The sequence below is a fragment of the Enhydra lutris genome, unplaced genomic scaffold, assembly GCF_002288905.1.
Source record: "Enhydra lutris kenyoni isolate GAN:26980312 unplaced genomic scaffold, ASM228890v2 scaffoldscaffold12, whole genome shotgun sequence".
NCBI classification, from domain to species: domain Eukaryota; kingdom Metazoa; phylum Chordata; class Mammalia; order Carnivora; family Mustelidae; genus Enhydra; species Enhydra lutris.
In genome coordinates this window covers 71,444,978-71,469,961 of record NW_019154096.1, presented here as the reverse complement: position 1 = coordinate 71,469,961, position 24,984 = coordinate 71,444,978, and the positions used below count along the sequence as shown (strand labels likewise).

At 39.0% G+C, this 24,984-nt stretch overlaps 1 protein-coding gene across 7 annotated transcripts in view; it reads left to right on the top strand.

Moving 5' to 3' along the window:
- The window catches only part of LOC111144676 (arginyltransferase 1), a 160,687-nt gene that overhangs the window by 55,998 nt on the left and 79,705 nt on the right, over nt 1–24,984 (top strand). For all 7 annotated transcript variants that reach the window (XR_002640420.1, XR_002640419.1, XM_022499078.1 and 4 more), the window contains one exon: nt 21,733–21,914. Coding sequence is in view for 5 of the 7 variants with exons in the window: in XM_022499078.1 (XP_022354786.1) it covers nt 21,733–21,914 (182 nt within the window). In the remaining 2 variants the exon portion in view is untranslated. The remainder of the gene's footprint in view (nt 1–21,732; nt 21,915–24,984) is intronic.

Here is a 24,984-nt window from a genome sequence, read left to right as displayed (position 1 = left end):
TAGTAACTTACCGAGATGTTAGCACCTGTAGTGGATGGGTGCTATGCTACGCTCTTTGCTTATGTTGTTTTAATTCTCATAGAGCGTCTGTGAGGTAGATATTCCCAGGTTTGTTCTAAGGAAAATTGAGCCTGGAGAGGTACATTGGTTGAGCACAACATCGCAGCTATCGGTATGTGGCAATAATAACAAGGTAGAAAGGAGAAAATGAAATAATCTATAAGATTTTTTTAAGTTTTAATTTTACTTCTAATCAGTTAACACATAGTGTCATATTAGTTTCAGGTGTACAGTATAGTGGTTCAGCAGTTCCATACATCACCTGGTGCTCATGATGACAGGTGCCCTTCTTAGTCCCCATCACCTGTTTCACCCTCTCCCCCCCCCACCTCTGGTAATGCTGTAAGATTCTTGCACTATGTGAAGTGATAAGTTCGGGATGTATTTTGTAAACCCAAGGGCAAGATTTCTCAAGCTTGGCACTACTGACGTTTTGGATCCATTAAATCTTTCTTGTGGGCACTCTCCTGTGCCTTGTGTGATGCTTTGCAACATCTCTAGCTCCTACCTAATAGATGCCAGGAGCACCCTCAGCTTGAGTCGGAACAAAATGTCTCTAGACTGCCAGATGTCCCAGAGGGGCAAATTGACGCCCTCTTGAAAACCACTGCCCTAGAGCAGTCTTAGAAACAAAGAGATACAGTTGATAAGCCAATCGTGAAGGTAATGGCCAGGATAGCATGAGAGGCAGGAAAAGAAGGAGAGGTGAACAAAGAACAAGTGAGCCGGGCAGCAAATAGCAAGAATTCCAGCCCTGCTGATTGCATTCAGTGTAAATGATTGGAACCAGGACTCTGCTGTATCGACATGTTCCGTATCTACACTGTCCCAAGCACATATATAGCTAGTGGTCGTACGTAGATACTGAGCTTTTTAGTATCTGAATTTAAAATTTTAAGATTTTAGTGAACTTACGAAGCCACATATGGCCAGTGGCTCTCCTGTTGGACAGTACCTACCCAAACACTCTAATTAAAAGTTAGAGATTGTCGGGCGCCTGGGTGGCTCAGTGGGTTAAGCCGCTGCCTTCGGCTCAGGTCATGATCTCAGGGTCCTGGGATCGAGTCCCGCATTGGGCTCTCTGCTCAGCAGGGAGCCTGCTTCCCTTCCTCTCTCTCTGCCTGCCTCTCTGCCTACTTGTGATCTGTCTGTCAAATAAATAAATAAAATCTTTAAAAAAAAAAAAAAGTTAGAGATTGTCAGATTAGATTTAAAAAAAAAAAAAAAAAGGCAAGATCTACCTTAACCATGCTGACATGGATCATTTAAAAGCAAAAGGCCAGAGTAAGGCAAACCAAGCAAAGGCTAATCGTGAACAAGTTGGAGTGGCTGTATTGTTATCTGACAAAGCAAACTTCAGGGCACAGGCCGGTGGCTGAAAGGAAAAGAGACATTTCATAGAGCTAAAAGGTCAGTTCATCATACAAAGACGCATAATCCAAAGTGTGAGATAGTAATAGAGCCCAGGAACACCTGGAGCAAAAGCCAGCGGAACTGGAAGGAGAAGGAGTCCAATCCACAGTCATAGTTGGAGACTTTAGGACAACTTCCTCTATAGTTGGCAGAAGAATTAGAAACTAGAAGGACTACAGAAGATGTGAACAACACTATCACACAATTTTACTTCATTGACCTCTGCTGAACACTGTACCCAACAGTGACAAATGACATATTTTTTCAGGTACACAGGGAACATTCACTAAGATCAGATGCTGTACCATTATACAGAGCTCAGTAACGGAAAGGATCAAAATCATCCCTGATCAAAACAGAATTGTTAGACTCGATAATAGAAAGAACTCATAACTCAGTAGTAATAAGACAATGTAGTTAAAAAATGGGCAAAAGACTTGATTATGTATTTCACCAGAGAAAACATACAGTTGGTTAATAAGCTCATGAAAAGATGCTCACCGTCCATTAGGGAAATGCAGATTAAAACCACAATGAGATACCACCACAAACCCCTTAGAATGGCTGTAATCAAAAGACAGTAACAGGTGTTGGCAAGATGTGGAGAAATTGGCAACCTTATTCACTGCGGGGACGGTTAAAATGGTATAGCCATGGTTTTGCATTTCTTCAAAATATTAAAGATAGGGGGGCACCTGGGTGGCTCAGTGAGTTAAAGCCTCTGCCTTTGGCTCAGGTCATGATCCCAGGGTCCTGGGATCCAGCCCCACATCGGGCTCTCTGCCTGGCGGGGAGCCTGCTTCCTCCTCTCTCTCTGTCTGCCTCTCTGCCTACTTGTGATCTCTGTCTATCAAATAAATAAATAAAATCTTAAAAAAATATATATATATATATACATATATATATATATATATTAAAGATAGGGTTACTGTTTCACCCCAGAATACAGGAATATCCAAGCAAAATGAAAAATAGACGTCCAAAGACTTGGATGTGAATGTTCATAGTAGCATTATTCATAATGACCAGAAGTTGGGAATAATTGAAGTGTCTGTCAGCTGGTGAGTGGATAACGTCTGTGTGTACAGTGGAGTACTATTCAGCTGTAACGGGCACCAGTTGTGATATAGGTTACAACGTGGGTGAACCTTGAAAACATTAGGCGAAAGAAGCCAGACACAGGGGGCTACATACTGTGTTTCAGTTTTAATGAATTACTCAAAAAAGGGAAATTTAGAGAGGCGGAAAGCAGATGAGTGTAATTAGAGGTAGGAGTGAAGGATTAAGTACATAGGGGGCTCATAGGAGTTTTGGAGATGATAGAGATAATCCCAAATTTGATTGTGGTGATGATTCCACAGTTCTATAAATTTGCTAAAAATCACACCATTTATGCTTAAAATGGGTGAGTTTTTATCATGTGTAACTAAAGCTGGGGGGAAAAAGGCATATATCATTTCTTCATCCTTTAATTTTCTAAAATGTTGTAGAAAAGATCTGACTCAACTTGGTATCTTACTTCCTTACTATACCCCTAGTTGTGGTGTAGTGTTTGCAGATTTAGTATTCCCCAAGACAGTGTTATATATTGAAATAGATATGTTTGAAGGAATATTAGCTATTTAGTTAATATGCTTAATTTTAAGTGTTGGCCATTAGTGTATTTTGATAGTTTGTAAAACCATCTTTCCAAACTTTTTTTTTTGAAGTTGAGAGCGACTTCTCACTTGGAGCTCTGCGATAGACTGGAATAATGTGGACATTTGGGTGCCTCTGTGTACACTAATTGCAACCTGCATGTAGTAGCAGGAAAAAAAGGACCATTAAAAACCTAACCATCTCTTTAATCTGCAAGCAAATGAAATATCCTTGCTTGGGGTGGCTCTGGTAGATGTCAGGATCTCTCCAGTGGCCAGAATTTGGAAGAGGGAATGGCTGTTACCAAACTGGGTTCTATAGAGTTGAAGGGAGCTCGCAGAGGTAGTAGTCAAGGGGTGACATGGAGAAGATTGAGCTGTTAAACTTGGAAAGGGAGTTAAAACCGTTTTACCAAACAAGGAGGATGCTGAGCATCTGATAGCCCGGGAGCTGGCCTGAAGTGGAGAGCCGTGAGAGAAGGCTGGGAAGAGGGTTCAGCTGGGGGACTAAGAGGAGCTTTCACCTGCCGTCTGGTCGGGGGCCTAGGGGCACCAGCTGTGCCTAGAGAGTCAGGACCAGGGCAGACAGAGTGATCTGACCGAGGGCTAGATCTCAGAGAATGGTTGTCAGGCTGCTGTTGGTATTGAATAATTTAAAAAGGAAAGCAAGGCTGTGCCTACTGGATAAAAGGGAGTTAAAGTGAGAGGTGCTGTTTTTTCTCGCTAACGTGGGTTGGGGAAGAGTCCTGTAGTTTTCAGGCTGGGTCCCGTGTGCTGTAGAATCAGGCGGAGTAGTGTTGGGCCGAGGCACCAGTTTAGAATTCTAGAGATAAGATAATCATTGGGATTATCACTTGATTGCTCTCCCATTCCCTTAGGTCTCAAGGGTGTTGGGCGCTTGTGGCTGGGGCTGCTGACAAAGAATCGTTTGAACTAAAGACATTTCCTATTTGCCCTCTATTTACTTCGGTAAGCAGGGTGTAAGCATCTTTTATATGGGAGTGGGAAGAGTATTCCCTGGGCTCACACCCAGCAAGTGCTGGTGGAATTCCAGCTGCTTCTGGGTATCGCGTGACAGTTGAACCAATGTTACTTGAAACTTTATGTTTTAGAATGAAATTGTGTAAACTGGAAGTCTTTTTCTGGAAACCAGTCTCCTGTGATAAAAATATCAAAATTCTGAGAATAAGAGAAAAAGTACTAGAATAAAAAACCCAGACCTTAAAGAGGAAAAATGCCATAAATATCCTTGTTGAAGATGTTTCTGGCATGGAGCTTAGATTCGCTTAGGCTTCTTAAAAATCCAAGTCCTTTCCAGGTACCTTTTTTGCAGATCAATCTTCCTTTAGCAAGCAGTTACGGTTTTCATCATTACTCCAAGGATCTTTCAACTGTGTTCAAAATTAAGGTCATCTGCCTTGACAGTTTTCATTACCCATTACATGTGCTTGAATGCTTCCGAAAATGTTTGAATGGTAAATCCTGGGGTGGATTAGTTTCCATGGGGGTGTCAGTCTTGTTTGATGTTTGCAGTCATTCAGTTTTAAATAAAAATATCGGGCTGGGTTGTCACTGGGGGGATGCTTTTCCCCTCTATAAGAAAGACTGGAAAAACAGGTCACAAATTGAACTGATGTTAAATAAGTTTCATTAAGGTAGTTACTCTTGATTCTAAGGTGTTTGTCGTAATCTTCAATAAATTTTTTAAAAAGATTTTATCTATTTATTATTTGAGAGAGAGAGAATGAATGAGAGAGAGCATTAGAGGAGAGAGGTCAGTGGGAGAAGCAGACTCCCTGTCAAGCAGGGAGCCTGATGTGGGACTCGATCCTGAGACTTCAGGATCATGACCTGAACTGAAGGCAGTCACTTAACCAACTGAGCCATCCAGGCTCCCATCTTCAATAAATATTGACTAATCTGTAGAATTGTGAGGTTTGAGGTTCTGTTACTTTTCCTTGTAAGGTTTTGTGGTGCCTCAGTAGAAGTCTTTTTATTGGATAGTTAGGTTTGAAAAATATAAGGAAATGTCAAAGTAAACAGTTAACAGATTAACATCTTGATTTTTTTGTATTCTGCAATAGAAATGCAAAATTAAGTTCCTTGCTTATTTCTGTCACACTTGTTAAACACATTTACTGTAAATCGTTCTTCAGTGATTTAAGCTCTGTAAAGTTCAAATTTTTGTCATCACAGTGCTTCTAGTTTAAGTTATGAGTATTTGGGTGGACTATTTTCCTTGCTTTGAAGCATTTCATTTCAATGACATAAGAATTATGTCATTGAGAAATACATTTCTTGATTCATCCTCTGGCTTAGTAAGTTGCTGAAGCATCTTAATTCATTACATTAAATAGAACATGTTACTGTATTGTGATTGTGTTCTGACATGGGCCACCACAGAAGCAGTGTCCAGTGAGAAAAACACCAATAGTTGAGAATTCCAAGTTTGGGTCCTTCTCGTTCATCTAAATGGGTCTTGTGACCTTGGACAGGCCCCTTTATCATCCCAACCCTCACTTTTTCATTTTTAAAGTGATTAGGGGTATCTCAAATGAAGAGCTCCCTCAAACTGAGTGATCTTAGCTAACATTTTAACATATTTTGTACAGTTGACTCTTGAACAACGTGGGTTGAACTGTGGATCCACTAATACGTGGATTTTTGTAATAGAACAGTATTGTAAATATATTTGCTCTTATGATTTTATTAATATTTTCTCCAGCTTACTTTATTGTAAGAATACTGTATATAATACATATAACCCAAAATAATTTGACTATTTCTTTTATCAGTTATGTTTCCTGTCAATACTAGGCTATTAGTAGTTAAGTTTCAGGGAATCAAAGGTTATTTGTGTCTAAGATACCATCTTCACACCCATCAGGTTGGCTGTTAAAAAAAATAAGCAAACAATAAATGTTGGCATGGATGTGGAAAAATTGGAACCCTTGTGCATTGGTTGTAGGCATGTAAAATGGTGCAGCCTCTATGGGAAATGAGTGGCAGTTCCTTAAAAAATTAAAAATTGATTTACCATATGATCCAGCAATTTCTCCTTTAGGTATATACTCAAAAAAATTGAAAATTGGGGCTCAAACAGATACTGTGAACCAGTGTTCGTAGAGGCATTGTTCCCAAGAGCCAAAAGGTAGAAGCAACTCAAGTGTTTATGAACAGATGAAGAGATAAACAAAATGTGGTCTGGGCATCCTGTGGAATATTCCTCAGCCCTAAGAAGAAGGGAGACTTGGACACAGGCTATGACATGGATGGACCTTGAGGACATCATGCTAAGTGAAATAAGCCAGTCACAAAAAGACACATACTATGTGATTCCACCTACTTGAAGTAGTTAGAGTAGGCAAATTCACAGAGACCGAAAGTAGAACAGAAGTTCCAGGGCCTGGGGAAGGTGGAGGGAGGGAGTTACTGTTTAGTGGATACAGAAATACTTGGCAAACTCAAACTCGTAATTTAAAAAAAATCTATTCATATATTATATATAATACTAATAAATCTGAGAAAGACATGCTTTTTTATTTATTTTTTCTCTTTTAAGATTTATTAGAGAGGACATGACTGGGGGGAAGAGGGAAGGAGAAGAAGAAGCAGACTCCCCATTGAGCAGGGAGCCCCACTTGGGGGCTCCATCCCAGGACCCCGGAATCATAACCTGAGCCAAAGGGAGAAATTTAACCAACTAAGCCACCCAGCCCCCCCTTTTTCTTTTTAAACCAAAATTATTAAGCCAGTTTGATTTATTTTAAAAATGTTTCTGAGGTAGTACTTTCTGTAAGGAGTTTATTTTCTGTGTATTTGGAGAATATTTGATTTATATAATATCTATAAGTCAATTTTACAAAGCTCCTCTAATAAGGAAATGTGATGTTATCCATTAATACCCTCTGAAGGTAGGAAAATATTTCACATATAATAAGAAATAAAGACTTTTCTGAATCACAAATTCACAGACATAGAGCTCTGAGCTCCGGTTCTGCAACTTGAGCTATAGGTCGCATGTAAACACAGAAACTCATGGGTTCAGATCTCAAAGAGCTGTTCTCCTTAATTGACTGAGCTCACAGATACACAGACAAAAAATACTCCTGGTGAACCAGAGTCTCTGCCTCCTCTCATTCAACAGAGAATGGATCTACGTCATTCATCCAACAGACCGTAAACCGAATCTAACTCCTGCTGCCACTGAGGGGCTAACTTACTGGTTATCAAACAGAAACAAAAAACAAAGGCACAAACTTAGTGGAGAGGGAGAAAAAGACAGAGAAACAGCACAGCTAGAGCAGTGGGAATGTCTTCGAGAGTCAAGAAAAGACAGGCTGGGTGTCACAGACCACTAGGGCCCTTGTGCGTTTCTTAGCTCCATTGCTCTATTGAGCTTCTCAGTAGGTCACCTCCAAAACTGCTCAGCTACATGGTCAGGTAGGAAAAGCCTGATAACCATACATGAACGCATTAATTAGTGCCAGTATCAGTAACAGTAAAGCTGGTGCAAGGAGCATTTGTGAAAATACAGATACTGAGTTACACACGTACACACAATTTAATAAGGGGTTGAGATGAGTTTGCTAAGTTGACTAGAATAATCAAGCCCAGAACTGCACTTAAACCGTAAGAGACTCTTAACTCTAGGAAACAAACTGAGGGTTGCTGGAGGGCCGGTGGGTGGGGGGAGGATGGGGTGACTGCAGGATGGGCATTAAGGAGGGCACGTGATGGAATGAGCAATGGGTATTATCTGCATGTGATGAATCACTAAATTCTATCCCTGAAACTAATGATACACTATATGGACTATATGTTAACTAAATTGTATCTAGAAATAAATGAGGGGCGCCTGGGTGGCTCAGTGGGTTAAAGCCTCTGCCTTCGGCTTAGGTCAGGATTGAGCCCCACATTAGGCTCTCTGCTCAGCAGGGAGCCTGCCTCCCCCTCTCTCTCTGCCTGCCTCTCTGCTACTTTTGATCTCTGTCTGTCAAATAAATTAAATAAATAAATAAATAAACGAAAAAAGAATACCCAGTCATTTTTTTTGGCCTTTATCAAATTTCAGGTATCACTGGTTCTTTTTAACACATACTAATAATTCTTCAACCTCAGTCTCTAAAACTCTTGATTATATATTAGTGCGTTTTTATTAAAAATAAAAGGAGAAAAGAGTATGTATCATCCACGAACCCTGTACTGATAGTACCCGATGTTTTTTCCCATCTTTATCAGTCTGTGTGTGTGCTGTGCCCATGTAGAGAGGGAAAATTTTCATCTGGTTGGGATCATACATGGCATTTTATATTGTCTTCACTTGACTTGGAGAAATGTTTATAATGTTACTAAAAATTCTTGGTAAAAATAGCTTTTATTTATTACATAATAGTTCCTCATATGAATGTACTGTAATTAGCTTATTTCATCTTACAATTTTGTTTAATTTGGTTCTTTCTCCCAATTTGGAAGTACATAGACGTTGTCATGGTACGGTGTCATGGACATAGTAGGAGCTGATTGAAATTGTTAAGTTAGATGCTAATGAGTTGTTTATTGAGATTATCAACAGAAATTGAGGCAGTTGGTATATAGTTTGTTCCTCTCCGATGACCAGCTAATCTTCATCAACTCAGGGATTCTGATAAAATCGAGGCATTTAGAAGTTTACCAAGTATAAAGTACTGTGTAGCAATTAGAGAGAATTGTGTGAATAGGAACATCATAGGAATTCTTCCTAATTCTAAGGCTATGAAAAATAAGTCATTTATGTTACTTAGCAAAATCAACTTTTATATGCTTTATGAGCAGAGGAAGTGTTGCTTAGAATAGAGCAAAAGAAAATATTGTAACTTTTACATGCACTTTCTTTTATTAACATCATTTAAATGTAGTTGTCTTTGAATTGGAATATAAGTGGTGATTGGAAATAATCATATCAGAATAAGCCTGAATAGACTAATAATTGTGGTACAGGCTTGTTACAGAATTAGCATTATTTAATTTGTAATACCTAACTAAGATAATTGAATATTTTGAAGGCTAAGATCAAAAAATTTGTCCCCTATAATGTAAGCTGGGTTGTAAAATATTGACATCCAGCATGATATCAAATCAGGGTACTCACAGTTTCTGTTATTGTCAGAATGAGCCCCCCAAAAAGTAACCTAGAAAGACAAAAATATTTCTTGGGGGTGGTGATTGCAATGCCTATTGGTAGCTAAACCCATCAGGTAATGTTCCCAACTAGTTCAAGGCTACAGTTGTCTTCTTGAGGCGGGGGATTGTCAGCGAGCAGGGACTCGAGCTACCTGAGTGTTGTGTTAGTGAATGGAAGTACACGGTTATGGAGTTTTCCTTTTCCTGGACATTTATAGGATTCTGATTAGAGGAAAGTGTAATGTTCTTTGGTGGATACTCCAATCACCATATATTTTCTCAGAATTGGTCCTTAAAGTATTTTAATTTCACATACTTTTGGACCTAACTAGAAACAGGGCTGGAGTCTTCCAGGTGGATTGTCATTATATCTACCTTATAATATAGCTCTGAGCCAGGAATTGTGTTAAATTGGGGGCCATCTATAGTGTACCGATTGCCAACAAATTAGATGCTAATTAGATGCTAAAAAATCAAATGCAACCAATTCCCAACAAATTAGGAATTGGTTGCATTTGATTTTTTATTAAAGATTTTATATATTTATTTGACAGATCACAAGTAGGCAGAGGGGCAGGCAGAGAGAGAGGGGGGAAGCAGGCTCCCCGCTGAGCAAAGAGCCCAATGTGGGGCTTGATTCCAGGACCCTGAGATCGTGACCTGAGTTGAAGGCAGAGGCTTAACCCACTGAGCCACCCAGGCACCCCACATTTGATTTTTAAATCACTTATACAAGACTACATGATAGGTAGTAACCATGAGTATTGCTATTTGTATTTTCCAACTTAAATTTATTTGTTGTCTTTACTTCTTAATTATAGACTGTATTTTTTCAAATTAGCTTTGAGTTTTCTTTTTTAAGAAATTAGGTAGATTTTGGTATCAGAGTGGTTTAGCACATCTTTGTGTTTTTATTTTTGAAATAAATCCCGATGCAGTGCCTGGGTGGCTCAGTCAGTTAAGTGTCCAATTAAGCATCTAACTCTTGGTTTCAGCTCAGGTAATGATCTTGGGGTCCTGAGAGCCAGCCCTGCCTCAGCTCCATGCCCAGCGAGGAGTTTGCTGGAGATTCTGTCTTGCCCTCTTTCCCCCCACCCCCCAGCTCATGCCTTCTCTCCCTTTCTCTCATATTAAGTAAATAAATCTTTTTAAACAAAATAAAATCAGTCCGAACTTCAGTTCAGTATTTCGTGAAACTTAACCAAAGAAAACAATTGCAGAAATAAGTTCTTTCAATACAATGCAGACTTTGAATCAGGTGCTTAAAATGATTTCCTTTGGGGGCCTCCATGAACTGCTGTTTAAAAAAAATGCAGGACACTAATTGTCTAATTGTAGATTTTTGTGTGCACAGGCGTGGTCTGGGAGAGGTACTTTTGGATGTCTTGGGAGGACAGTGCAGGTTCTGCTTTCTTGAAGGTCCTGAAGACCTTCCCTGTTCAAAGATAATACTATCTTGGGACCCATGGTTAAGTCTGCCCAACAAATAAATTCTGCCTCTGGTCCCGGGCACATGACTCCCCCTTTGTCTGTTCCTTTGAGTCTTAACAGTGTTTTTTTAGGCCTGAATGAGGTACGTGGAGGCAGGTGGGTCAGGAGACAGGTGTACTATCAGAGTACATATACACCCATTTGGGGAGCGGTTTAAGTAGAAGCCGAAATTGGCCTATTAATATTGATGCCATTTCTACAGAGCGCCTTTGGTGTCCTACTGCAGAGCTCACTCATCAATAAACCTCGCCATTCTTCCCCAGTCTTTAGGATGTTTTTTCTTTTTTCTAGCTAGTGGTGAGCTCTACTACATTTTTTCCTGTTATCAGCTAAATCCTTGCAGTGGAGGAACTTCTGAGAAATAACTTCACTTATTAATTCTTTCCCATAGCCAGAATGTGCAAAATGCAAGCATGAGGAAGGTAAACTATTAGATCTTATTGATCACATCACTGATTTATGGTGAAATTCAGATAGAGGCTATTAATTAGAATAGCTGCTGTTCCAGGAGCTACCGGTATAATCTCGCAGGTGTAATCTTTTAGGGTGTGCCATGCAGACCCCTTAAAACGAAAAGCTAAAACTGACCCAGATTTGCTCACAGTCTGCGAGATGCTTTTCTTTGTACATTATCATTTGTTCTTCACAATGACCTTTGAGGGTGAAGAATAGTAGGATTCCTGTTTTAAAAATGCTGAGATGGGGGACACCTGGCCGGCTCAGTTGGTAGAGCACGGGAATCTTGGTCTCAGAGTCGTTGAGTTCAAGCCCCATGTTGGGCATGGAGCCTACTTTTAAAAAATGCAGAAATGGATAGTTTAAAAGTAGTTATTGCCTTGGTAAGGTAAAATAGCCAGAAAGTGTACAGTGAAGTTAGGGCTCATCTCCAGCTACTTTAATTCCAAATCCCAGACTCAAGTCACTGTATGGTCCTCCCTTTCTTTTTATAGCTTACAGTTCATAGTCTCCTTCACTACCTGTATTTTTAAAAATTCATTTATGTGAGTGCTCTCCAAAGTGTCCTGCAATTCCTGATGGTCCCTGAAGCCTCAGCAAGGGATCCTTGAGGTCAAAATGATATTTTATTAGCCTTTTTCTCTCTCATTCTCTTATGGGTATAGGGGGTGTTTTTCAGAGGCTGCATGGTGACAGCAAATACAGAAGCACTTATGAGATCCAGCTATCCTCTGCCAAACCAGACATTAAAGAGATTCCAGAAATGGAAATCAGTGCCATTTTTCTCACTAAATTTTTGTTTTGTTTTGGAAAATATAGTAGTTATTTTTTTTTTTAAATCTTATTTATTTGACAGAGATCAGAAGTAGGCAGAGCAGCAGGCAGAGAGAGAAGGGGAAGCAGGCTCCCCGCTGAGCAGAGAGCCTGACGTGGGGCTCGATCCCAGGCCCCCTGAGATCATGACCTGAGCCGAAGGCAGAGGCGTAACCCATTGAGCCACCCAGGTGCCCCTAGTAGTTATTTTTTAACGAGTGTTATTCATTGTTATTTTTAAGCAAATAATAAATACATACTTTTTAAAAAATTTATTTTTTATTTTTTTATAAACATATAATCTATTATTAGCACCAGGGGTACAGGTCTGTGAATCGCCAGGTTTACACACTTCACAGTACTCACCATAGCACATACCCTCCCTAATGTCCATAACCCCACCACCCTCTCCTGGCCCTCCTACCCCCCAGCAACCTTCTGTTTTGTGAGATTAAGAGTCTCTTATGGTTTGTCTCCCTCCCAATCCCATCTTGTTTCATTTATCCTTTTCCTACCCCCTAACCTCCCACGTTGCATCTCCACCTCCTCATATCAGGGAGATCATATGATAGTTGTCTTTCTCCGATTGACTTATTTCGCTAAGCATAATACCCTCTAGTCCCATCCACATCGTTGCAAATGGCAAGATTTCATTTCTTTTGATGGCTGCATAGTATTCCATTGTATATATATACCACTCTTCTTTATCCAGTCATCTGTCGATGGACATCTAGGTTCTTTCCATAACCTTCACTACCTGTATTTTTAAAAATAGTTTGGCTATTGTGGACATTGCTGCTATAAACATTCGGGTGCACGTGCCCCTTCGGATCACTACGTTTGTATCTTTAGGGTAAATACCCAGTAGTGCATTTGCTGGGTCACAGGGTAGCTCTATTTTCAACTTTGTGAGGAACCTCCATGCTGTTTTCCAGAGTGGTTGCACCAGCTTGCATTCCCACCAACAGTGTAGGAGGGTTCCCCTTTCTCCACATCCTCACCAGGATCTGTCATTTCCTGACTTGTTCATTTTAGCCATTCTGATTGGTGTGAGGTGGTATCTCATTGTGGTTTTGATTTGTATTTCCTTGATGCTGAGTGATATGGAGCACTTTTTCATGTGTCTGTTGGCCATCTGGATATCTTCTTTGCAGAAATGTCTGTTCATGTCCTCAGCCCATTTCTTGATTGGATTATTTGTTCTTTGGGTGTTGAGTTTGTTAAGCTCTGTATAGATTTTGGATACTAGCCCTTTATCTGATACGTCGTTTGCTAATATCTTCTCCCATTCTGTCAGTTGTCTTTTGGTTTTGTTAAAATTTAAAAATACTAGTTTTAATATCTAGTACAATAAGTATCTCCTGAACTTATCTCCAATGAGCAAAATCTCCTTGCCATGCTCAGTAAGTTCTGCAAGTGTAGAGAGATTTGGAGACCAAGAAGTGTGAGAGCTGCCAATTCACATCCTTCCCGCACCTCTGTTAACTCTCTTTCCCAAAGTGTCTCCTTTCCTGTAGAATCTGTAATTGTATCACCCTCTGTGTTTTTAAGTAACAGTTGAAGGATGTTAACAATTAATAGACTTTATTTCATTTCATTTCCTTTGGTTTTGTTAACAATTAATAGGCTTAAAGAAGTAAGAGGTTGAAGAAATGCGACAGTCCAAAGTATTGAAATAGGATTCTCCTGAGGCAGTCAGTAAAGAGAGACTAGTCATTGACTGGATGCGGAGGGACTGAGCCCCTTGGAGAATTAAGAGAAGGAACTGTTTTAAGATGTGGATCTTTCTGACCTAGTTGGGGTGAGGGTGACAAATCTATGTTAACTGAAGATACACACATTTGTAAAAAATGTGATCTCTAGTTGCTGCTCATAAAAACCAGCAGGTATCCTAATACTAGCATATTGAAGCATGTGGCATGAGAAAGTTCAGTGAGTCTGGATGTCAAGGGTGTTGTTCAGTTATGTCACTAGAGAGACATAACCAGGAGTTCTGCTGATTTCTGATTTCACAGACTGACTGACTTTTCTTTCTCTTTTTACCACCTTCGTTCTGTCTCTCAAATTTCTGTATTCTTCCCATGTTTTAATGTTAAATAATTTGACCTAAGGGATCTTATTTGAGGGAAAGCCTGTTATGGCAGTTTTATGTCAGGTGGAAGGATAATACTGATTAGACAGATGTGTGTGTGTTCACAAATATGAAGCATGTGGGTGAAATCAGTTCAGTGTATGATATTGGAAACATGGTAGGCACTGAATTTTTTCCGCATTTCCCAGCCAGAAGGGAGTGATCTGGGGGCTCTGGCTGCTCCATCTCTTCACGGAGGGCCAAGGCGATCAGTAATTCAGCTTCACCTTCAACCCGTTTCCCACAGCTGCCCCGTACCTGTTGAAAAACTTGGAAGTATTAATTGATTTACCAAACTGAGAACCGCAAATCATTATTAGTCAGTAGTGCTGAAGCAACCAGATGTGCTTTTTGGAAAATAGCTTCTTCTCTGCCTTCGCTTAGATTGTTTTCCACTTTTTAAATCTGATTTTTAAAATTGGGTCAGTGAAGCTCGCACAAGAGAGTAAAGGAAATCATTCATTTTTTAATTATCAGAAAACACGTTGGAAAGAAAAGGAATACAGCAAAACAAGTTTTAAGAAAGTTGTTGGACGGGGCGCCTGGGTGGCTCAGAGGGTTAAGCCTCTGCCTTCGGCTCAGGTCATGGTCCCAGGGTCCTGGGATCGAGCCCCACATCGGGCTCTCTGCTCAGCGGGGGCCTGCTTCTTTCTCTCCCTCGGCCTGTTACTTCTTCTGTTTGTGCTCTCTCTCTGGCAAATAAGTAAATAAAATCTCTAAAAAAAGAGTTAAAAAAAAACAACAAAGTTGTTGGAAACCATGCATTGAAAAAACTTTGTTTTTCATGTTGCCTTACTTGCTGACTTAGATATCCTAGGGGTATTTGTGAAGTGAAGATGTTTAAATGTGTTTGATTGGCGGATCTTCTTAGGATCACATAAAACTAGCATTGACTAGGGGCTGGGAGGCTAGTTTGTATGTCAGTTTACAACTTCATGATTTCATAATCATTGATTGTATTGCTGAACTGACTCCTGGGTTTCTTGTTTCCTCATGTGATGTCGTGGGGGTCGGAATACATAGTTGAAGGACTCATTCTTTCCTCAGTAATTATAAGGCCAAATAGAGTTCTGCAGAGGGAGAAGACCCTTGACTTCCACATGCGTCGAGAGCTGGGAGTAGTGGTGGGAGGACACATTGGTTGTGACTGGACTCACAGGAGGACAAACAAGTAAAGTAAGTGAAAGAAGGTTTTTAAATGGGAGGTCCAGGGAATGAATGAAATTATTAAAATTGGAAACCAAGAAGGTAGTTGCAATTTGGAAAAAAAAGTTTTCAAGCTTGTTCAACAAATAGGGCGGAGTCATATTTAGGGTTAACATAAACTTTCGGTCATTTACCTATTGAGATAATGCTCATGAAGTCATACTGTGTGTTTCATAAGTACATTTCTAGTGAATGAATGCACGCATTAGATTTAATGAGTCCTAGAATGATGCTAAACTGAAATCATGCAAGAATTTCGATTCATTTCAAAGTCATCCAATTAGCTTTTACCTTGGAGGCTTCCTGACGTTGGCCGGCTCCCCGCCTTCTGTAGCATAAACTACAGCTTGTCTCTGGTTCCTCGTCACTGCCGGTTGCTCTCCTGCCTCATTCTTTTTAAAGACAGGAGCTTCATTCCTATGAGCCTCAGAGTTTGCTTATATCTAAAAGATGGTTTTCATAAAATTGAGTGATACATAGGAATTTGTGTAAATATTTGGAGTAGTCTGGCTTCTGAGACAGGTGATTCAACTTCAAGGCCATTGAGAATTTAGAGTATTGGTGTCAGTTCAGGTATTGTAGTTTTAATAGATGAATATCCTTTCCTTTTTTTTTTTTCTTTTTTTTTTTTGCTTCTGTTTGTTGCCAGTTCTACTCCTCAAGCTATATCCTTTTCTAGGGAGATAATCATGGCTTTTGAAAGAGCAAAGGGATATGTGACAGTGAATGCTAGAACTGGGGTTTGACAAATAATAATAATAACATTATTATTATTGGTGGATGTTCTTAAAAGTTTAAAGATCTATTTATTGCCCAAACAACATTTTAACTATAACAGTGGAAGTTTTAGAAATCACTGATACTGCTGGATGGAACCCATTTGCTGTTGTTCACCTTGGTCACCTGTGCAGTTGCTCTCCTAAACCTCTTCCCATACTTGTCCTCTTTGGAAGGGAATTCCTGTGTGCAGCCCATACTTAGTTACGCTCCCTTACCTTTAGGGCAGAGTATTTACATAAGCTCCTTGGAATTTTTCTGCATGGGAAATTTGTCTTTCTCCCTCATTCACTAATTTTTTCAGTCATATACATTAGTATAGACTCATGGATATTTATTTTATACTTTGGATTGTAATCTAATCCTACTTGATTTTGTTGCTCAAATCGTTCCAGCTTTGGCCATTGGGAGCTCTTTTAGTCATCCCCTTTGTCCCTTTCGTAGAACTCCATCAGTGTGTTCTTTTGGTTCTTCAAGTGCTTTTTTACTTTTTGACACTACAAGATGACCTAGGCTTAGGGTGCCTGGGTGGCTCAGTTGGTTGACTGTCCAGCTCTTGGTTTCAGCTTGTGTCGTGATCTCAGGGTCCTGGAATTGGGCCCTATGTCAGCCTCTGTGCTCAGTGTGGAGTCTGTTTGGGATTCTCTCTCTCCCCCCTGCCCCTCCTCCCACTTGCTTGCTTGCTCTGTCTCTGAAATAAAGAAATCTTTAAAAAGATGAGCTGGGCTTATATTATTTCCTGTCCCAGTCCTGGAATCAGCCATTTCCCAAAGAGGCTTGTTCTTTTACTACAGAATGGAGAAACCAAGATCTGGGTACTAGGCGTGCATGCTTGTTGCTACTAGGGTGTCATTTCCTTAGGCCTTCTCATCTGACAGAGTAAAGAAATAATATATGCGTACTATTATTGTATGAACATATCTTTGATATATACATGCCTATACGTATTTCTGTATGTAACCATCTCCTCTATATTAGGCTAAACAGTTTCTCTTAAGATTTTATTTATTTATTTGACACACAGAGAGAGAGAGCACAAGTAGAGCAGCAGGCAGAGTCAGAGGGAGAAGCAGGCTCCCCGCTGAGCAGAGAGCCTGATGTGGGACTCGATCCCATCCCCCTGGGATCCCAGGACCCTGGGATCATGACTGAAAGCAGACATTTAACCAGCCGAGGCACCCAGGCATCCCTAAACAGTTTACCTTAATATAGTGGGGACTCCAGTCCCGGATTCTAATCTATTACCCCATGGATTTTATCTTACTTATCTGTAAATTCCCACTCCCAATAGTGAGAAACCTCCATCCATTTACTGGAGATGTGTATCAATGTTATCAATGTATCAATTGTTAACCTGTAGTCTCATGTAAAACAGCTTTATCAGGCAGAATACAGTGCTTATGGCAGATTTACTTTCACCCTCATTCTTCTGGACCCAAAGGTTACTGAGGTCAACACCTTTCCCCTCCCAGCCACTTTCAGACATTTGTAATGAATCTGAATATGAATATGAATGTAATGAGTGTAAAGAGCCGCTTCTTACATTTGTGATACAGTTAGATTCTCTTGTCATATATCTGTTCCTTCCTGGGATCCCCTCACCTCCTAAATGATTTTCTTTTGGTTTGCATCCATCAAGGCTCACTCTTTGTGTCATACAGTTCTGAGTTTTGCTACGAGCATGATGTCACATGTCCACCAGGACAGAATCAGAGAGAATAGTGTCACCCTGTGAGTCCCTGTGCTTCAGCTGCTCACCCCGCGTACTCATGGCCACCACCGATCGTTTTGCTGTCTCTGTAGTTTTGCCTTTTACAGGATATATTTGGAATGTATGTGGGTAGCATTTGCAGACTGTCATCTTTCACTTAGCAGTATGTACTTAAGGTTTCTTCATTTTGTGTGTTTGTGACTTGATAGTTCATTTCTTTTGATCGATGAATAGTATTCCCTGTACCATGATTTGTCTATCACCTACTGAAGGATATCTTACTTGCTTCCAGCTTGGGTAATTATGAATAAAATTCTTATGAACATTTGCATGCAGGCTTGTGGGTTTTTGTGTGATCTGAGTTTTCAGACAAACTGGATAAATACCTATGAATGTGGTTATTGTTTTATATAGTAACACCATATCTAGTTTAGTCAGAAACTCCAAAACCATCCTCCGCAGTGTCCGTACCATTTTACATTCCATTATCAGGGAGGGAGGGTTCCTTTTGTCCCGCATCCTGGCCAGTATTTAATACTCAGGTTTTTGGATTTCAGCCAGTCCAATAGTTGGGTCATACTATCTCATTGTTTTTCTTTTCCATTCCCTAACAAATGATGTCGAGCGTCTTTTCAAATGCTTATTTGCCACCTGTACCTCTCCTTTGGAGAGGTGTTTGCTCAGGTCCTTTGTTCAGTTTTTAATCGGGCTGTTGGTTTTTTTTTAAAGGGTTTTTTTTTTTTAAGATTTTATTTATTTATTTTACAGACAGAGATCAAGAGTTGGCAGAGAGGCAGGCAGAGAGAGAGAGAGAGGAAGAAGCAGGCTCCCTGCTAAGCAGAGAGCCCCATGCGGGGCTCGATCCCAGGACTCGGGGATCATGACCTGAGCTGAAGGCAGAGTAACTCACTGAGCCACCCAGGCGCCCCTGGGCTGTTGGTTTTTTTACTGTTGAATTTTAGTCTTTCTTTTCTCGAATACCAGTCCTTTATCCAATACATGTGTCGCAGCTTTCTCCAGTCAGTAGCTTCACTTTTTATTCTTCTAATAGTGTGTTTTCCAAAGCAGTTTTTAATTTTAATGAAGGCCATCTTGCCAGTTATATATTTCATGGATTGTGCTTCCGGCATCATCTCTGAAAACTCACTGCAAAACCCAAGGTCACCTAGATTTTCTCCTGTGTTATCATCTAGAAGTTTTATAGTTTTGCATTTTACATTCAGGCTTATGGTGCATTTTGAGCTAATATTTTTGAAAGATGTAAGGTCTGTGTCTAGATTTAGATTTTTTTGCATTTGGGTATCAGTTGTTACAGCATCATTTGTTGTAAAGACTGTCCTTTCTCTGTTGAACTGTCTTTGCTTCTTTGTCAGAGGTCAGTCACCCATACCTATGTGGGTCTATTTCTGTGCTCTCTGTTCTGTTACACCGTTCTACTTACCTGTTTTTTCACCAGGATCACCCTGACTTGACTATTGTAGCTTCATTGCTTTACTGGTGAGTCTTTTTTTTTTTTTTTTTTTAAAGATTAATTTATTTTAGAGAGAGAAAGAGTATACAAGAAGGAGGGGCAGGGAGAAGAAAAAGGAGAGAGAATCTCAAACAGACTCTGCACTGACTGCAGAGCCCAGCCTGGACAGGGCTCTGTCTCATGACCCTGAGATCATGACCTGAGCAGACACCAAAAGTTGGACTGTTAACCGACTGTGCCACTCTGGCGCCCCAACTTTATTTTAAGTCTTGATATCAGGTAGTATCAGACCTTCAACTTGGTTCTTCTGTATTATGTTGGCTATTCTAGGTCTTCTGCCTTATTATATAAATGTTAGATAAATTTGTTGATATCCACAAAATAGTGTGCGACATTTGGATTGGGATATTAAATCTGTGAACCAGCTTGGGAAGAATGAGTCTTCCAATCTAGGCGCATATAATATTTTTCAATTTAGCTAACCTCTTCTTTGATTCCTTCTGTCAGAATTTTCTGCATATATAGTCTACACATATTTTGTTGGATTTGTACTTAGCCATGTAATTTTTTTGGTTTTATAAATGGTATTGGGTTAAGTTCAAATTCTAGTTATAGCTAGTAAATAGTAAATAGTAAGTATAAATATAAGTACAAGTGTAATATAGCTAGTAAATAGTAAAGCAAATTTCTTTAGATTGTTGACTCGGTATCCTGTGACCTTGCTATAATTGCTTATTATTTCCATTTTTTATTATTGATTCTTTGGATTTTCTACATAGTAAATCATGTCATTTGTGAATAAGGACAGTTTTATTTTTTTTCTTTCCCAATTTTTATACCTTTTATTTCCTTTTTATTACACTAGCTAGGGTTTCCATTATGATGTTGAATAGGAGTGATAAGAGAGGTATCATAGCCTTGTTCCTGATTTTATTGGGAAAGCATCCATTTTCTCACCATTAAGTATAATGTCAGCTGTAGATTTGGTGTATATGTTCTTTACCAAGTTGATGAAATTCCTTTCCCTTCCTAGTTTGTTTCTAGTCATGAATGGATGTTAGATTTTGTCAGAGGTGTTTTCTGTGTCAATTGATATATCATAGGATTTTTTCTTTAGCCTCTTTTCATGATAGAATACATTAATTGCCTTTTTTAAAAAATTACTTTTCTAATGTTGAACCAGCCTTCTGTACCTGGAATAAATCCCACTTTGTCACTTACATATATAATTCTTTTTATACATTTTTGGATTTGATTTACTGATACTTTGGTGAGAGTTTTTTATACCTGTGTTTTGAGAGATACTGATCAGTAGATTTCCTATCTTGTAGTGTTTTTCTTTTTCTTCTGGTTTTAATATTAGTAGGCCAACTTATTTCATTTTTCTTCATTCTCATCTGCTTTTGTCCATACGTACTATCTGTGATTTTAGCTGTATGAAAATGATATACATATTCTGTTGTATTTGTTCACTTAAATTGTTAATCTCTAATATGCCTATTTAGTCTCTAGCAAAGCATTTTTTTATGATGTGTCATAATTTTTGTTTTATGATTTTCATTTAGGAACAGTTATATTTAAAATCAGATTGAATTTTAGGGGCACTTGGGTGAGTCAGTCAGGTTGAGCATCGTACTCTTGGTTTTGGCTCAGGTCACAGTGTCTCAGGGTTGTGAGATTGAGCTCCCCCATCAGGCTCCATGGTCAGCAGGGAGTCGCCTTGAGATTCTCTCCCTCTCCCTCTGCTCCTCTCCTACTCCCCCACCTGCTCTTTCTCTCTCTCTCTCTAGAAGTAAATAAATACATCTTTTAAAAAATCTTATTGAATTTTAAAATGAAAAATGTCACTGGGATTATAGTTACATTAAGATAATGGTAAGGAAATAACTTTATTTTCTTTAGGCCAGAAAGGGAAAGTCTTATAGCCCTTTTGTATTTATGCAGGAACTCTTACCTAGAAAAAATAATGGGATCCTATGCCTTATCAGTGTGGGCTCGTCACAGATCAGGCCTGGCTGGCAGTATGGGGGCAGCTCTGTTCTCACCCATCCCTCTCCTTTTATATTCTCCATCTTCACTTGTACACCATTTCTTTCCCAACTTTTATGTGGAACAGAAAAATATAGTTTAATATTTATTTATCCTGTGAAATTTATATTTCCTACTGTTATATTTTTTAAACAAGTTAAAAAAAAATCTTAAGTTTATTTCTTTTTCTCATGCTTTTGTTCGGTCAGTGTTTATACAAGTAAAAAGTTTTATAGGGTGTGACTGCAGAGGATGATGGCAACATGGGAAATTTTAGTAGTCACGAAGGAAAATAAAAGTATATTAGGTAATTATTAAGATTTTTAATATAAAGATAAAAACAAAATGTTCATATGTATATCTGTTTTCTCAACAGGCTGAGAACCCCCCTCATGGACCAGATTGTGGTTATGGCTCCTTTCACCAGCAGTACTGGCTTGATGGAAGAATCATTGCTGTGGGAGTGATTGACATCCTTCCATACTGTGTATCTTCTGTCTATTTGTACTATGATCCTGATTATTCATTCCTGTCTTTGGGTGTCTACTCCGCACTACGGTAAGATTACTTTTGACAGCGGTAATGGGTCATGTGGAGCTTCAGATAATTCCTCATTTGATTAGAGTTCATCATGTAATGGCAGAAATCCTATATGACAGTGCATATTTGTTGCTATAGTAATCTGTTATATATTGGTGTTTAGAATACCGCTTTTAGAACTGAGGCCAATGTCTGATGCTAATTCCCTAGATTTTTCAGTTATCATCTCATCTAGGGTAGGACAAGTCACTGTATTTGTGGGGTGCTTTTTTGTTTGTGCCTTTATTTAAGCTCCTCTATCAAGAACAACTTAATGTTCCTTAAATATTATAGTATTTACATATTTTTGTCATTGTTGTATATATTTTTTTCATAATTAAAGGTTAAATGAATCCCGTGTAAGTAATGTGAGTCTTTTGGAAAGATATATAATGATAGAAAGTATATAGAACAGGACTAGAAGGCCCTACCTGTGCACTTAATTCTGTGGCTCTCACCAAAAGATTATTTCTCTTTTATGTCCACGGCTGCAAATGTACACAGCATAGCGCAGATACTTTGCATTATCCTCATGGTAAAAAGATTAGGGCCTTATTCTTTGAAAAATACTTGTTCTATTTTTATTCCTTCTTGTCTGCATATATATGTGGTAGAGAAGGGAAGGAGGATTGAAAATTATTTTTCTGTTGCTTGTCTGGGACCTTGAGACTCTTTCTTTCTCATGGTGTCATTGTTTTCTCATTTCTCAGTCTCTGTGCAGTGGTCACATTCTCACATCTTGGGAAGATGTATTTTGAGATTATTTATTTGCTGTGTATGTGCTTTTTTCTGAATTATAAAAGTGGAAGAGTTGGTATTTTTCTTTACTCGCCATTTGATTTTTGTAAAAAATCTGGCCCATGATTGCTTTTGTGTGTTTCAGTGGTCTGTAATATAAAGAAAAATTCCCCACCTAGGTATTTTCAACCTGACATGTCTCCTAATGCCAAGTGAGAGCAGATTCACAATTATACAGTGTTTGTAACTGAACTCTGTAATAATTTTTCTTTTTCTTATGTATTTAATTGCATTTGTGTGTCCACTAATTAAGAATATTCTTGACACTTATGACGTCAATGATATTGGAACTGATACTTTGAAGCATTTACATTTTGTAACTTTAGAAGTGTATATTTATTTCAGAAAAACTACTTTTTTCTTTGAACAAAAATCAGCGAACACTTTGAAAGTATTGCCATTTTCCTTCTTGTTTTGTTTTTATATCTGTCACTTTACAGTGTGTATCCTTGGATTTGTTTAGACTTCTCAGGTAAATATCGAGAATATTTATATAACCACATAGTGAATCCCAACCTGTATATGACATATCATTTCATATCTCAATAAACCAAGGGATATTGAAATCCTACTGCATTCGAGATAGTAAATATACAATTCCCAGCAAAATTAATAAGAGTTTTGTTTATTGCTTTGGTATGTCTCTTGAAATTCTAGAGCTGAAGAGCTTTGAGGAAGCAGCAGAGGAGCCTGGGAGCCTGAAAGCTATTGCCTCTGCATTATAGTCTTGTCATTTCCTTTTAGTGTCTTGAGAATATGAGTTGCTGAGTTTTCTAGAAGAGGAAAGGCAACCAGGAGATTGATATTTCCAAGCAAGAATGAGGAGAATAGGCTATAAATTGCCAGTTCTGTTATTGATTATAGTGTATTTCAGTGAAATCTGTTTAGCTAGTTTCCCTCCATTTCTTTAATTTCTTAAGCAATTGTACAGTGAATATGGTTTTTATATTTTAATCTATAATTAATACAGATTTTTATATAACCTAGTCTGTAGGTTTAAAAAAAATGTTTGAATTAGGGATCATGAGTGTGGCATTTATTTATGTTTTGTTAGCAAGATAAATTTTAGAAATGAATTAATTTGTTTAACAGATGTTTATTTGATAAGAACCTGTGTATCCTGGACACATTTCATAGAAATGAGTAAGGGTTTCCAGCTTTGTCAAAGCAGACAGTAAATTAGAAGCCAACATAATACTCCATTAAATACTCCATTATACTGTGACAAAAATAAAATCACGGTGGTAGGCATGAGGTCCTTGTATAGGGTGGTCAGGGAAGACCTCTCTGGACAGGTGACATTTGAGGAGCCAAGAAAAAATAAAGCATTCAAGTGTGTGAATAAAAATCTAAGGGTATAAGTATGGGTAGTACAGCATCTGAGGTGGTCAGGCTGGGATGGGGGTAGGAAATAGACAGGAGCTGAGCAGGGAGGGCAGAGATGCAGGAGGCACTGGTGAGGAGAGGCTGAGGGAGCTGCGCTTAATAGGTCATGGTAGGGAGGTTCGATTTTATCTACGTGTGATACCATCCCACTTCGAAGGCCAAGGGTTTGGGGAGGTTACCTGATCTGATGCATACTGTAAAAAATGACTTAGACCACTCCGTGGGATTTATAGAGGGGCAAGAGTGGAAACTGGAAAGCCAGTCAGGAAGCTGTTACAGTCATCCAGGGGAATCATTATGCCGGCTTAGACCAGAATAGCTGAGATGGAGGTAGTGAGAAGTGGTCAGATTCAGAGTGTATTTTGGAGATGGGGCCAGCTGGACCTGTTGACGGATTGGACATGAGAGTGAGAGGAGAAGAACAGTTAAGAATGGTTCTAGGTTTGGGCTGGATAACTGAGGAGCAGAGGGGCAATGCAAGACCAAGGGAAGGAGTGTGGTGGTCAGCCATGGGTGGTCCCTCATTGGTCCTATCAGTGCTTTCTTCCTCCCTTTGAACCTTGAAAGTGGATTTGTTCTAGGAATAGTGGGAGTTATTCTATTACAGGCTAATAATGTTCAGTCTGCTTGGATTTAGAAATACTGTTATTTTCCAGATGAATTTGTAGGATCACAGGCCTTCAGTGATTTAAATTTGAACTTGCAAAATGCACAGACTATTCACTTAAAAAATTTCTCCTTGAATTTCAAGCATTCATTGGAAAGAAAGAAGGAAAGAAAGAAAAAGCCTTCAAGAAACATAAAAACGAAACAAGCAACTTTTCTCCTACTTTAGAAATGTACTAAAGTTCCCTTAAAACTCTCA